Here is a 15,026-nt window from a genome sequence, read left to right on the forward strand (position 1 = left end):
ATTTTTTTTATTTGTTCGAGCAGCGGTGGTTCAACGGTCAGATTTACAAAAGACTTTTATTGCCCTGGGCTATTTTTTTATAACGGTGAATAGTATATATTGGAAAGTCGTAGTATCGCAGATTTGAGGGATACAGGTTTGAAATTTAGATAGCAGAAAATGGAATTACTAGATATCGAGAATAAAGAAGTTTTTGCGGATACTGCGATATTGGCAAGAGTATATTTATTCGAGAACCGATGTTGGGAGACGGAGCAGTTCTATTTGCAAGTTCTGAATGTTTGTATAAGGAAATTCGATATAGACTATTCCGACAGTTTATAGGAACCAGGGCCGATGGGGTGAGGCAGAGCAGATCGAAATACAGATCTTGAACACAAACAAGACAAAATTAGGAGAGGACTATTCCGAAATACTAGAACATATGGTCAATTTTACGACGATGTTCTCGAACCAGAATCGGTGGAATAAGGTGGAGCAATTCGAGATGCAGATTCTAGAGACTCGTAGAACGAAGTTTGGAATGGACCATTCCGATATATTCAGAAATATGGCCAACCTAGTATCGATATTTTGGAATCAAGATCGATGGAATAAGATGGAGCAGTTCAATATACAGATTCTGAAAACTTGTAAAACGAAATTCGGTGTAGACTATTCTAGTATACTAGTTAATATAGCCAATCTAACCACGATATATGGTAATCAATACTGACGAAACTAGACAGAAAAGCTCAAGATGCAGATCCAGTAGATTCGCCAGACAAAGCTTGGAATGGAGACGCTAAGAAGCATGGCCAACATTGCGATGACATTCTGGAGCCAGGACCGATGGAATAAGGCGGAGCAGCTCAATGTGCAGGTTCTGAAGGCTCGTAAGACGAAACTCGGCGTGGACCATCCCGACGGTGGGCCTCGCATTCGCCTGAAAATCTTCATGTCATGGAACCCAAGCCCTCAATTTACTGCGAAATTGCCTAGCCAAACAGAAGCAAATACTGGGCCTCAATCATCACCGGATCTTATCTAGTTCTGAAATTTTGTTGCAATGGGAAACAGAAGTTGAACATTAATGAATAGACGAGCCATCCATTTGCATACAATATTTTGCTTCGTAGCAAGCTCTGCTTTCATAGTACAATTAGCCAGTATGGACATGTACCCGAAGAATACTCCTGTTGCGTGTGATGCCAGGATTGTATGGGTTACTCTATGTTGCCGTTTTCGCAATATAGGTCCTCATGAAGAGCATATTAAAACATGAAACCAAGCTTGTCAAGTATTCTGGAAGGCATTTGGTATATTTACCCTTCTTGCCTTAGATAATTCTACGCTGTCAGGGGATTCGCTTTATGTCCCAAGGCCCCACAGGTTAAATAACCTTATATCTATAATATGTACTATATAGTACACTATATAAACTGATAGCAGGGAATTTCCAAGTTATCCTACGTATTTTATATATCAGAACAATGTAGTATATAGATTTAAAGAAAACATCTTAAATCAAAGTAGAAGTATTACATTATGACATTCTGTATAATATTTCATATTAAGTGGTATTGTATATAAAGCAAAACAGCACTTTTCTGGATTCCCAATAGTAATACTAAAGCCTATACAATATATATTTAGGGATATCACTTAATATAATTAAGAGGAAATATTACTTAAATATAATTGGTACTAAGGTAACTCCTATATCAAATAGGGTTCCAGTACTATACCAACAAAGTATACTGTATACTCAGTTGGCCACAATATCTATATCCTATACGAAAACTCCAGAAACCTTAAATAAGTCTCGATTTGGCAAAACTTTTCTCTATCTCTTATCCTATTGGATAGACTTACCAATATTGTAAGCCTAGTACAGTCATTATTGATAAGCAGGTCTAGGATAAGGTCTTGGAATATATCAACAAATTGCTGATTGACAATATAAAGAAGTGGTATGCTGAAAGTGGTATACCCTAACAACAGGGATATCTTCTATTTTGATATCCTGGAACTGGCAAATTAAGCTTTAGCCTCTTCTTAGATGGGGAAGTGGACTGGAAACCTATAATCTTTGACTGAGACTGACAGGTATTTTTGATAGTAAGCCAATGAATAATAAATCACAATTATAAGGAACTAAAGAAGATATTTAATGCTCACAAGAATTCGCATAGATAGTTGAGTAGGCGGCAACTTAGATACATTTTCTCTTCCAAAAATGAGAGGAAATTGAAATAACACATGAAACTCTTTAGGTGCAATAAAACATTGTATGGCGAATATATAGAAGGCGATGGTGTCTTTATATATTGGTTGATAAATGGGTACCACGAGTCTATCGTGTGTTTGTGACTTTATTTGAAGGTCAGTGTAGCTGGAGCAGGGTCCTTAGATTATTGGATAATAAATCTCGAGATCATTACTTCAGACAGTATAGGTACATCTCAGATTAGTGAAATCCTATACTATGGCAAAAGCAACAGACATTATTAAGTTTGATCCCTCACACACAGCTAACGAAGCAGACAGCGACCAGGTCAAGCTCAGATTGCCAGAAGTCAGAAGTATTGAACTGACTTTTCTTCGATAGATCAGCATGGGAAGTAGTAAACCCTATACTACAGCACATCCTAGTTGATTCCAACAAAAACTCAGAAATAGTGCAGTTTGTCAATGTCCTTGCGGGAGAATAGATCAAAACTGGCCACCAAGGCCACCACCAAGGCCACCAATGCATTGAGCTTGGCCAACACATCCATTTGGGCAACCCCGAACGAAACTTTGATCGCCACCGGGGTTGTCACATAAATAGATTGCATTGGCTTGATAGGCTTTAATAGGTTAGCAGCTGATATATCTATCTCCAACAACTGTTTGTGAATATTTTTCCAGCCAGAAAGGTTACCGTACTAGGGGGGGTTTGCAACTTGGTTGAGAGCCCAGCCACAATAATACTGGCCACGGTTGCAGCAGGTGCTACCAGCAAGAGCAGTGGTGGTGGTCAAGCTTAGAACAAATAGAGTGGGTTTCATTGTGACAGACTGCTTTCTGTTTAAAGTCTCAGAAAATCTTTTTTTTCTTGAGAGCTAAGCGTCCAAAATCTAGTCATGTATGAGAAAGCAGTGTCTTTTATAGCCAATACCTGCCATCTATCCAAGGGCAAAAACCCCAAGCTACATTTACAATTGACATCGCCAGAGTCCAGACCTACCCTTGCGTAAGTCTGACATCGAGCACTATGTATGATTCACTACATGAGATCCTGATTATTGCTATCAAACTACGTCTCATGACCGCTGCTTAGAGGTTCAACTACGTTCGCGGGTTAGAACCGCGGTCCGACCCCAAATAAGGAGCCCCGGGATATTCTAGTGGGCTTCATTGGCCATTTCCCAGGTCTGACAGCTGTTCTACAATATGCAATGCATTGAAAGTACATCATTGCTGCTACGTCCATACTTTCCAAGCCAAAGGTCAACCATGTGTCAACCCCGCATCACCGACTTATTGCTGTTACAAATCAGTTACATGTCCTATCTTCACAATTGACAGTAGTCTTGCGCTCATATATGAGGCGTTCATTATAGCGACTCTGTTCTAGATTGGCAGGTGGATTTTCCGCTTTTCTTTGTACCCCCATGATGACCGAGTGCCACGGTTGCTTCTGATCTAGGTTGAATCTACAAAAATCGAGTCTAAGCAATGATAGCCAGCGCCATGAATGATCATCCGAGCTCCTATCATGTAACGTACTCAAAATTGTGATAGTTTATGGTTAAGCTACAACAATTAGGCTATTGCGCCACTATTTTCGCTTAAGGTCAACTATATGTAATACATTACAGGTCTCTGACTGGAATATGTTTACTTAACGAGCTCAACGTATATTCAGTACATGTATCTCTTGCATACGGAAGCTCAACTTGTGAATACGATCAGAGAATGAGGAGTAACAAACCTGGGGCAGTAAGATTACTGAATTGTGCTCATTGGAAAACATCCTTTGTGAATGGGAATGGCACTCAGTCAGAAGAGACCGTACTGAAACGATCGGCGTGAAAGGTTATGGCCCATCTCTTCATCCGGTTGGCGGTCCTTTGCCAAGATATTGTTCCTCTTATCCTTCTTTCGAGAGGTTCATTGGTTGCCTGATTCTGAGATATATTTCCGCTAGCGTATGAATCAGGCTGATTTCTCTCGAGTATTTCGCACATTGTTGTGTACCGGCCGAGCACGTCATCAATAAGTCACATAACCTTACTAATTGGGTAATCGTTATCGCTGTATTTGAGTCGAATACCCGTGTTGTGAATGAATGTCAGCACCTTGCTGATCTCCGTTATATCATTCCTAAGCTGCTGTGGTAGACCACGTCTCTTTCATTAGGGCAAGGATGCCGGCAACAACTGCGTTCAGAGCCCCTATAATAGTGATGGCCAACATATGCTTGTTAGCCAAGGGCCCTAATGCGGTGATTGTTGCTCCAACCGCCAACTGCACTACAGCTAGGACATTGAACACCACGCTAAAAAGGTGATGGTGGGAAATTTTAGATCGTTCCTGGGTTCTCAACTTCCTGCGCAAGTCGGCGGTTGCGGATTCAAAGATCTCGTAACTTTGTTTGGTTTTATTTTGGTGTACAGACGACTATGGCATTTTGAAAATATTTTGGATTCAAGCGGAGAAAGTATCAAGTACAGGCGCCCTATATTGAAATATCCTGTTAACGCCTTGAAAAGAACGGAGATTAGGATATATATTCCTATGGTGCATATTCGAACTAGTTGAGATGGCATAGCAAGAAGATAGCAGAACTCGCAAGTCTAGCAGATGTTTGCATAACGAGTACTGAGGTATCTAGATAGACCTTTTTGAGACCGGCATGGAGTCAAAAACAGGCACTTGACACCTATCTTGGAGAAAGAATCGCCTAGGCCAAGCACTTTCGTGATTGGTAAAGCGACATAACATCATATAGTCAAAATATTTTCCGCAATCGGCAAGTTGCTCGTATATAGTGTTGTCCGATCATAGAGGCTTGTTGGCACACTGTACTTGGAGATTCCATGGTCGAGGCGCAGGGCCGTTCCGAAAGTTACGCTTGTCTTTGTTCGAACAACCGGGACAGCACTCATTTATCGCCAAGTCGTCGTCCGCACTTGGTTCGTGTCAGCAGGAGGACTTTTTCAGTTGAACCTGAGTTGATTAATCTCTGGTAGGGTTTTGGGCTGGTATGTCCGTATGTCCAACCAATGGTGGAATACGGCTATGGAATCAATGAGATCCTTGTGCAACTATTGCCCCCTAATTAAGTTTAAGTATTGAGCAACTATGTCCGATCGCGACAATCAGCTTAATTAAGTACTATCCCCGCTTGTTTGAATGATGAATCGCCTCTCGCGCGGCAACTCTTATTACATGACAACATGTGGAGCGCCATCTGATTTCTGGCGTAAAGGGTGACAAGCCAGCTAGGGCTAGTAGTAGAAGAGTCCTAGATCTATCCAACTTGCCTCAATGCTCGTAATTCAAATATTTATCGCGGTGCTATATAGTGCGGATCTTCCCGCACTATATAGCACCGCGATTCCTTACCGGGGTTTTAGAGCGATATATCCATGGAAGTGAACATTTTTCCGACTGCGGCGGTTCTATCGAAAGCCACACTGCTCCTAGAGCGGCCAAAATACATATTCGTTCGACATCAGCTGGCAGAAGACTCCCATGGTTCTTAAGTATATAAATTGTCCTCTGCCGATTGCTTCCGGATGTAGCGCTAAGCCGTTGTCATGTAGCTTACTGGGGCACGAATGTATGTGCTACGTAGGGACAGCAAGCTTGTGTTCTTTCCATTGAAGCACTATGTCAAGCGAACGACACAATGGTACGAAGTGAAGTCATATACCAGATGCCTAGAACCAATAAACGACGTAAAGAGTCATAGATGTATATAGATAATGAGCTCATTCCAGACATGACTTAATGACAAACGTAATTACACCGCATTGAAAACATATAAAGAAGATGCTATTTCTCAGCTTGAAACCCAAATTTCTTAGTTGCAATCCATGCTTGCAAAGCAAATACCATTGATAAATCACCTTTTTATTATATTGGTTAACAAATTCAGTATGAGATTCGTTGCAGTGCTTCCATTTGCAGCTTCAGTTCTCAGTGCTGGATACTCTGAGTCGTGCAGTCCTATCTATGACAATACACCTGTTATTAGCTGCCAGGATAAGCCTGGACTGCGCTGCAATCCGTCTATTGGGCTTGACTGCTGTCCCCTACTTGACTGCACTGCTGACTGCCCAGGATGCTGGGGTTATGTAAGTGATTTACTCTACGGGACGTCTATAGTCGCTGATGTACTGCAAATAGTGCCGGAAGAACTAAGAGCTAGGAGTTACAGAGGAATATAAAGGAAGTTTTTGTACATCGAATACCTATGATAGGTTTTTATCCTTGAGATTTATCATGTATACTTGACTTTCTATTCGAATGCAAAGGCTCAACTACTTTTAATAAAATCCGGGATTAGTCGTAGGGCACTATTTTACTATGGTATAGTAGGATATTCATACAATGCAAGCATTAATGACGATCCATATCAATTCTTTGCCATGCCAATACGGCTCGTTCTCTACCTCCTCATTTCAGCTATACAGGGATGAATGCCTACCAATCCTAACTCTGCGCTTACTCAATGTAACATAGGAAGATATTACAAAAAGTCTAGGGGCCCTTATACGTCAGGTTCAACTAGCTTGCCAGGCTGGTCACCCAACCCCCTTCTAAAAGATCTGATCAGTCTTTGGCAGTAAACAAAAAAGATATACTTGCGGGCATACTTTGTAACTCGCCGAAACTGCTCGGCCTGCTAAAGTAGTATTTCAAACGCAAACGTGGCTAGGAAACCACCAGTCCGAAGAAATGACCATACTTACCCTGGAAGCGGCAGGGCTCCCGAGAACTGTGTCAAGGCTCTAACAAAATGACCCTAAGTCTTGAAGCAGTGGACATAGAAGCAAGGCCAAGGCAATATGTATATCTAGACCTCGACAAAATTCGGGTTGGGTTTTCGTCTTCAGAGCCTGCCCATTGGCTATCCAGGCAGAGTTTGGGGTTGCCTGTTGAATATCACGGTGGCTGAACCGTGCGGCAGGGATTGGAAATGATATATATACAGCATCCTACCCTGTAAAGATAGAAATAGCTTCTAAGAAGCCAACCAACAAGAACCAATCTATTCTTGTCCAACAGGTTATGGGCCCGGGGTTACTCACCTTGAATTGGAGAATCACTTCCTACTCCCAAGTTTCCCTATCAAGAGCATCTAGCAAACTAGGATGGTTTATTAGATTCTTCAGTGAAGAGGACAAACCTCTAACGATCAAGAGGGATAATACTGTGTGAAATGGTCTCACGATCCTGACAAAATCACTACACCGCTACAGATATTCGCCAGACTAATTATAGCCTACAACCCCTTGAATAAGATGATATCATATATATCTGACAACGGCCAAATATCGGCCAGGGAATCAACACCTCAGACAGCGATGGTGCCAGCGGTCGTCGCCACAGACCGTCTCATCACTAGAGCCGCCCTCGGAATCAACGGACGAAATCCCTCCGGAGAATACGGTGGATTCATCACAAGAATCGTGCTGCGAAACCGGCACGAAGACGCGAAGCAGGCTCCAGAAATGGACGTGGCGAAGCCCCGGAGATCTGCGAGCCAGATCAATAGGAAAAATGCCTCAGCTGCAGTAACCGGGGTTGAGGGGCGAAAAACGAGATTGTAGAAGCGTTAGAATAGAAAGAAGAGGTCGAAACCGATATACTACCACGCACGGGGAAGGAGCCACGGGCGCTGGAGTTGATTCATATAACCAAAAAATGCTGCAGTCTTCATCAATTAATCCGATATGGTGTAGTGGCTAACATCGCCGTCTCTCACACGGCAGCCGGGGGGTTCGATTCCCCCTATCGGAGTTACTTTTTGCGTTTTCTTTTTCTGGATGGGACTGGGCAGGTCCATTTTTCGAGATCGTGGATTATGGTGGATTAATTTTGAACTGCAAAACTACACAAATTTCTCAATTTTGGCCAATCACAAGCGGGATCTAAATTTCTGGCGAATCATTGACAGTTTTAGTGTGCACCGCCCGCGGGTATGCTAATTTTCTGCCAATTTGCACTCCATCGGGGTATTCGCTTCTCCGCTTGCACGGTTACTTGCTTATAGTATACGGTATTTCTTTCTATGACTACCAGTGCCATATTCTATTATAGACCTAAATGCATGCGAGAATATAGCACCGTTCTCTGCCTGAGTGGATCAACTCACAGCTATCTGTCTGCCTTGGTGACTCATTTGGCTGCGCCCATTGTGAGTCATTGGGGAGTCATTGTACTACTAGTTCGTTGATCAGAGACAATTACGAGACGCCCAGAAACAATGCCAGAATTCGTGATGGCTACTGTAGAACTGAAGTTGTGGAATAGCGATTATAAAAGATACTTTGTCCAGTTCGCAAAATGAGTAAATACCTCATGATAATTATATACACCGTCGTGAACAGGAACCATGGCATCGATTCCAAATATTCAAGCCTTGCCATCTGTGGAGACTGATCTGTCAACTCAGAGATCAGAACCCACCAGTCCAGCCCATCCCAGTACAACAAAGCCTCTGAAAAGTTCTCCGAACCGTCGAAGTCCATCTCCAGAGCTCCGAACTGGAGAAAATCGACTCCGTCCAGCAGGAGGTGAGTTTTTCCAGTATCTGCATGAGTGGCCTGTACATCGATATCACTTCTGAGTCCCATGCCTCCATTGAAGATAGTCAAGATGATATAGCATGCTCACTGACAGGATCATTGATAGATATCATCAACCGCATCACGTGGGACTCCAATTTTGAGCGCAATGACTACATCATTGGATTTGTCGATCGTTTTGAGGGACAACTCGAGGTCACTCTGGATAGCTGGAAAAGGGAATCAACCGATGAGGAATTCATTCCACAACATCGTGTCCTCTACATTCGACACACAAATGGGGAAGTGGTCTGGGATCGGCGACGACGCATCGATAAGATCTTTAATAGTGGGAATTCAGCCTTTAGCGAGTTGGCATTCTTGCAATAGGCTCGTTATGCCTGATAAGTCAATTCAGACATCGAATCCAAACGCAGAATACTTTCAAATGGATAATATCGATTTTGATATAGTTGTTAATTTCCTCTTTTGGAATTTCAAACTCAAAGCATGTTCCACTTCGCACCTTCCCTCAGTACAAATTCAAAACTTCTGTAGTGTTCCTGCCAAATTGGGAATGTCAAAGGAAGGACTAGCCCGTTTCCCATCTTTTTCTTTTTCCTCGATTTCTTCTCCTCTTTTCTCTCCATCAATTCAGTACTCTATCTATCACTCAGCTATCATGGAACCATCCAAGTCAAAGAAGCCGGCCTTGCCACCCCTCGCAACCAATATCCAGCCTGAGGAACACAGCCGTCGATCAGTATTCGCAAGACCTAACTCCCGAGACTGGAACATCAAATCCGAACGGCCAGCCAGAGTCCCTTCTCTATTCTCAGATGAAAATATTGCTCCCGTCGTTCGACATTCAGCCGGGCTCACGATCGCACATGCCAAGGGCAAAAGTATCGAGGAACTTCCCACGATGACCCAGAAGCCAGAGGCAAGATCAACTTATTACGAGGAATACTTTTCCAGTCGTGGCTCTCATAACTCTCCTCGAGAGCGTATCATCCAGGACTCGGTAGTGATTGCTGAGCTCACGACCAGCGCCAAGGTAAGCAGGCATTGAATTTGCTCTCCGGGCTTCTTGAATGGCTTTGGATACTCACCATCACTCTCTGCCATAGGTCACGAACATCGGAACGTTGATGATGGACTTTTCCAGGCATCTTGCTATGATATACCAGCGCCCAGAGGCCGCAATACTCCTGACTATCAATCATGACGCCGCACTTTCTTTTGGTAACATTTCTCTCCCGGTATACCTGTTGAAAATATACTCCTTGCCTCATGTTATCGCGCCAACTATCAATGCGCGCAGTACCGAAATGATTTCCAACGAATTGCAGGATCAACTTGGTATCAATCCCGAGCTCGGAGTTATTGTATTTATACAAATACCCCATGACAATTTGGCTACGAATGGGATAACAGCCGGGAACGAACTATCTAGAATGGAACGAAGTGAACAAGGAAGCAGTCCGAATCTTTTTCAATCCATTGGGAGATCATTTTCGCGGCGACGTTTGAAATCAAGCAGTGACGGGACCAGTGGTCCTCTTTCTCCTCCCTCGGGCTTTACCGCATCTTCGTCTGCTGGTCGAACCCCGATAAGCGCCAGCGATGATATAGCGGCCGTCGAACGACGACATCAAATTGGAGTCAAAGAATCTGTACAAAGTTTTGTTCGTCGACGCCTTCGTAATAGGCATACTGCTTCTCCAAAGGATGAAGAAGAAGAAGAAGAATCTCCTAAGGTGGAAACGGAGGCCGTGAAGCCAAAAAGAGAGAGGGTCCGATTTGAGGACGAGGACCAGAGAGGCCCATAGATTGACAGCAGTGTTTGACATAGGAGAAATAATTGTGTCGTCGTCTTGGGCCACGAATTATCCAAGCTGAACCGTGGAGGAAACCAAAAAAAAGAGGCTAGTTGTATTCATTAATCCAATTCTCATAGTTCTTCTCTGTAAGAAACTTCCCACGATTCTATTCGATATTGGCCATTGTAGCATTTGCCACGTCCTTTTAGAGCCTTAGTCCAATTCCAGCCTCTTCATCAATAAAACATGCATCATACTGAACAACCATGTCAATGGACAACCATGACAATCATTTTCGATGAGACTTTCCACTTCTCGACCTTCTTCCAATTGATAAACTTCTTTCGCGATTTGCGATGCCCCGCGCCCCACAGCGGCTCCACAGCTCAAACTCGTGTTTTCCCTGCGCTTAACGTCTGCACAGTTCCATCTCAAATTTCAGCTTCCATTGGGACTCTTTCCTACATCGTTATCTACCATGGGCTCCCAATCTGATGATAGCATGGATGAGGGAAGCAGAGTGAAGGAAGTCTGTGGCGATCTGTTCGATGCACCGGAGGGATCATGTCTGATTCGTAAGTCTAGATCTTTACCCCTGGCAATATCTGGCCTAATATTGTGATTAGATGCGTGTAATGTTCAGGGGTCATGGGGAGCTGGTATTGCGAAGGCCTTTAAACAGAAGGTACGTTCTATTCTTACGAGTGCCTATATTTGATATGCCGCGTGACTTACATCGAGGGATGATAGTATCCAGCTGCATTCCAGTGCTACAAAGAGCACTGTGAAGAATATCAAGAGCAAAGTGCCAACCATGACATTGTGGATTTACAAAGCGATGATGAAGATACCATCTCTGTGCGTCTACCTCTGGGCACGGCACTAGTTATTCCCCCTCAACCAGAAGACTACGAGAACGGCAAAAAGCGACACTGGATTATCTGTTTATTTACATCCAGTGGATTCGGAAGTCGAGTTGATTCTCCTGAGATGATTCTGAATCATACCGCTGCTGCCTTGGAAGATTTGGATATGCAACTCGTTATGCTCAAGGAGCAGATGAGAGAAAGTGATGATGATGACCAACCACCACCCGGGGAGCTGTTCTCTTGCAAATTCAATTCTGGACTTTTTGCTGTTCCTTGGGATCAGACGAGGGAGGTTATTGATGATTTGGGGTTAAGCATGACTGTCATCTATCCCGAAGGGGGATAAGGCGAGGCTGGGAATCAAACAATTGTTTGTGTTTCTCCATTCACTATGACATGCGTTTTGGCTATTTAGTAGTCATATCTTTGGAGAATATAACGAGGATAGCCAAGAATATTCTAGACTACAATTGCTGCAGATAAAAATATGGTGATCATGTGGCAATGATCATTAGCACCAGTGCTAATTTTCGCAGAATGCAAAAATGAGAAACTACGACTAAGTGAAGGGTATTTCCGCTCGAACCCTGATCTGCAGCTACTCTTTCCCAATAATATAACGTACAGGAAGGCTATGGTGCTCAAGTATGAAATTTTCGGCACAAAGAGATTGTAGTGTACCTTGAGTGCTCTGTATTTGGAGTACCCTTGGTCCTGATTAGCTCTGAAAGTGTCGACACTGACATCAGTGTCACTATCATCAAGATTATTTTCTATACAGGGCAGTTCTGGCTTCATCTCAGCACCTAAGGGTACCCGATAGTTCAAATACTATAAATAGAACGTTCAACTCCATCTGGAATGAGTCTCATTATATTTGAACAAAACATTTTCGAGCTAGATCTGAGTTCTCGGTGATCAGATATGTATTATTCTAGATTTTCGCTAATTTGTGGTCCTCGATAGACAGGAAGCTTCGACCCCGGATTGAATGACATACCCCCATTATAAGAACACCTCAATGAGGTTTCAGCATCGCATGGCCTTCTGGTTACTATAAAATGAATTGATGCTCATTTTGCTAAGTTTGAGCGTGATTGATTGGTAGTTACATCCAGATCCAGGCACCCCTGGGCTTTCGTTGGGCACAAATTAACAAATCGAACTAGCATGTGGGAATATTCCACATGTCATGAATTGAGTCTCAACACTAGCAACACCATCAGTCAAATTCTTCACTGTGGTGTCTGGGAGCCTAGGGGACTTTCTTGCGGGTCCCTCCGTCTATATGGTAATTGGAATATGTGGCTGCTAGAATCATGTTCCCGGTCCGTCTGTCATAAATCAAAGCAGATCAAGTACTATAAGTACTCGTATGACCTATAAAACTTGAGTGCTTATTCGAAGAACACCCGCTCAGTTTCTTGAATGTTGAATTGAGTGACTGAAATTGGATATGCAAATTAATGATGTAGGATTTAGTCAAAGGACATGAGGGTCCATTCTTGCTCGCCGGAATGCACTAGAAATCGAATCTTTGAGTACAGTGAGGAGGGAGTCATCTGTTTCAAATCTGTGACTATGAAGTCATTCAGCTGCATATGGAGACACATCTCGTACGGACAGCAAAAGCGATCTACACTTCGGGCTAACTTGAAGAAGGGTTGTACTCATTTAAAGAAAACTCGGTAAAAAGAAACAAGTTTTTACTCACAAAACATGCAGAGGATCTTATTGTTTTCTGTTGTTTCTTTTTTATTTTTCGTTTTTTTTTAAAAAAAACGAAGACATTTGAAAAAGTTAACACAGCAATGCTGGCTGATATCAGCTCAGGATTCTGGAAAGCCAACACAGCCGAATGGAAACTGGGTTGTCTGATCTTGGATATTCTTGAAACATGATTTTCTCAGGTATTTGCTTGGAAGTCCGGATTCAGTGAAAAGTTCATAAACGGCCCCGGACAACCCAAGATGACCGAGGTGGTGGTGATGGCTTAATTTTTAGGCTTTTCGGAGTGGAGTCGGTCTCGAAACGGCCGCGGGGGAATATTGACGAGCAAGAATCCCACGGTGCCTGGATGAACACATTATTGAGTCTCCAGGGATTGCTGATCAAACATCCAACACGAAATTTTGAGAGTCAATCTGAGACGAGCGCATTATATGCTATACGTTCTACGTGTTGGTGAAGGTTATAAAGAATATAAAGACCGCATCATGTCCCTCTCCAGAATACCATTCACGACTCTAGCAGAGCACAAGAAACAGAAACATCTTTTCACAAAGACCAAAGAATAATCCTCGATCCACGATTCATCATGAAGCTTTCACTCCCCCTCGCTGTCGCCACGTTGGTCTCTGCCTCTGTCGCCGCAGAGTCTCATTTCCCATCCAGCCTTCCCGCCCTCCCCAAGGCTTGCCAGGAGATCCCCCAGGCCATCGGCCTCAAGCCCGTCAAGCTCCTCAAACAATTCCATGATGAGGTTTGCGAGAAGAACAAGTGCAATGCCACTATCAACGAGCACAATGACTACCTGGTCCAGGATGTCTTCCCTAAGCTCATTTCCGACCTCGACAAGAACCTCGACATCTCCGCCAGCGACAAGAAGGTGTTCAGCCAGGTCCGTGAACAGGCCAAGGACGCAGTCGAGCAGAAGTGCACTTCTATGGGTAACCAGCCTTTGTGCAATGATCCTCAGGGACTCTTTGAGTGGGGATCCTGTGCTATCCAGGCTTCTGCCCCAGTATACCAGAAGCATATGCAGCAGCTCGCGTCTGTTTCCAAGCTGTCCGAGTCTCAGTGTGAGAAGCTTAAGGACCTCGACACCGACGAGACCTTCTGGAGCAAGACTATTCCTGGATACATTGAGAAATTTGCTGAGCAGTGCGAGAGCAAGAACTAGGTATGTTTTTAGCATGCCATGTTTTTGATGACTATGAGTACTAACAACCTTGTCTTTTTCAAACACAGGTTGTTCTCTCTGTCTTTCTCCGTCCTGCAGTCTATCGTAGATGTTCCAGCCCCAAGGTTGGGGTTGGAACAACTTGGAGCGCTGGTTCGATATAGAAATATATATTGCTACCATCCAGTGATGTCCTAGTTTACTACCATCACAGGGTAGCAATCGAGCAAGTAAACATCATTCTCTTCATTCGTTTACGCTTATCTCTCTAATTCTTGAATATTCCAACACCATTTTCTCATTTGACATGTCAGAGCCGTAAGCACTGGCAAATATTTAACTCCGCCACTTCAGCTCATTTTCTTATTTATATTTCATAGTAAGACGTTCTATTTTCATCAACCAGCACCAAGTGGTCGAGCAGTAACTCGACTAACTCATCTTCCTTGGTCTAGTGGTCATGATTTCCGCTTGTCATTAACACCGATAAGCGCGGGAGACCGGGGTTCGATTCCCCGAGGGAGAGTTTCTTTTTGTTTGTTTTTTTTTGTCCAAAAAGTTGCTGGAGATTCTATTTTTTTTTTGAAAATAGTTATCAATGCATCTAAGAACAACTACGTTTATAATAGTTGTAGTATCATTAAATAGCTATCCATGGACGACCTGA

The 15,026-nt window shown here is 43.3% G+C and overlaps 6 protein-coding genes across 6 annotated transcripts; all 6 read left to right on the top strand.

Annotated features, from left to right (window-relative positions):
- Positions 1-325: 325 nt before the first annotated feature.
- On the top strand, positions 326-1,030 carry N7469_003133 (tetratricopeptide repeat protein; the record flags this gene model as incomplete). Its single annotated transcript, XM_056642053.1, has 2 exons — positions 326-670; positions 755-1,030. Coding segments are annotated over 2 exons (621 nt in total), but the record flags the coding sequence as incomplete, so codon positions are not given.
- Positions 1,031-8,593: 7,563 nt separating this feature from the next.
- On the top strand, positions 8,594-9,155 carry N7469_003134 (DUF504 domain-containing protein; the record flags this gene model as incomplete). Its single annotated transcript, XM_056642054.1, has 2 exons — positions 8,594-8,774; positions 8,893-9,155. The coding sequence occupies 2 exons, from the start codon at positions 8,594-8,596 to the stop codon at positions 9,153-9,155; spliced, it is 444 nt and encodes a 147-aa protein (XP_056504548.1).
- A 292-nt stretch (positions 9,156-9,447) lies between these two features.
- On the top strand, positions 9,448-10,597 carry N7469_003135 (MIF domain protein; the record flags this gene model as incomplete). Its single annotated transcript, XM_056642055.1, has 2 exons — positions 9,448-9,822; positions 9,896-10,597. 2 exons carry the CDS (start codon positions 9,448-9,450, stop codon positions 10,595-10,597), a joined length of 1,077 nt encoding a protein of 358 aa, XP_056504549.1.
- A 469-nt stretch (positions 10,598-11,066) lies between these two features.
- Positions 11,067-11,803, top strand: N7469_003136 (ADP-ribose 1''-phosphate phosphatase; the record flags this gene model as incomplete). Its single annotated transcript, XM_056642056.1, has 3 exons — positions 11,067-11,163; positions 11,215-11,273; positions 11,339-11,803. 3 exons carry the CDS (start codon positions 11,067-11,069, stop codon positions 11,801-11,803), a joined length of 621 nt encoding a protein of 206 aa, XP_056504550.1.
- A 1,971-nt stretch (positions 11,804-13,774) lies between these two features.
- N7469_003137 (uncharacterized protein) lies at positions 13,775-14,359 on the top strand (the record flags this gene model as incomplete). Its single annotated transcript, XM_056642057.1, has 1 exon — positions 13,775-14,359. One exon carries the CDS (start codon positions 13,775-13,777, stop codon positions 14,357-14,359), a length of 585 nt encoding a protein of 194 aa, XP_056504551.1.
- Positions 14,360-14,666: 307 nt separating this feature from the next.
- Positions 14,667-15,007, top strand: N7469_003138 (uncharacterized protein; the record flags this gene model as incomplete). Its single annotated transcript, XM_056642058.1, has 2 exons — positions 14,667-14,677; positions 14,740-15,007. 2 exons carry the CDS (start codon positions 14,667-14,669, stop codon positions 15,005-15,007), a joined length of 279 nt encoding a protein of 92 aa, XP_056504552.1.
- Positions 15,008-15,026: the final 19 nt, after the last annotated feature.

The sequence above is a fragment of the Penicillium citrinum genome, assembly GCF_028827155.1.
Source record: "Penicillium citrinum strain IBT 23319 chromosome Unknown utg000002l:1.0-3833315.0:1.0-3834789.0, whole genome shotgun sequence".
NCBI classification, from domain to species: Eukaryota; Fungi; Ascomycota; class Eurotiomycetes; order Eurotiales; family Aspergillaceae; genus Penicillium; species Penicillium citrinum.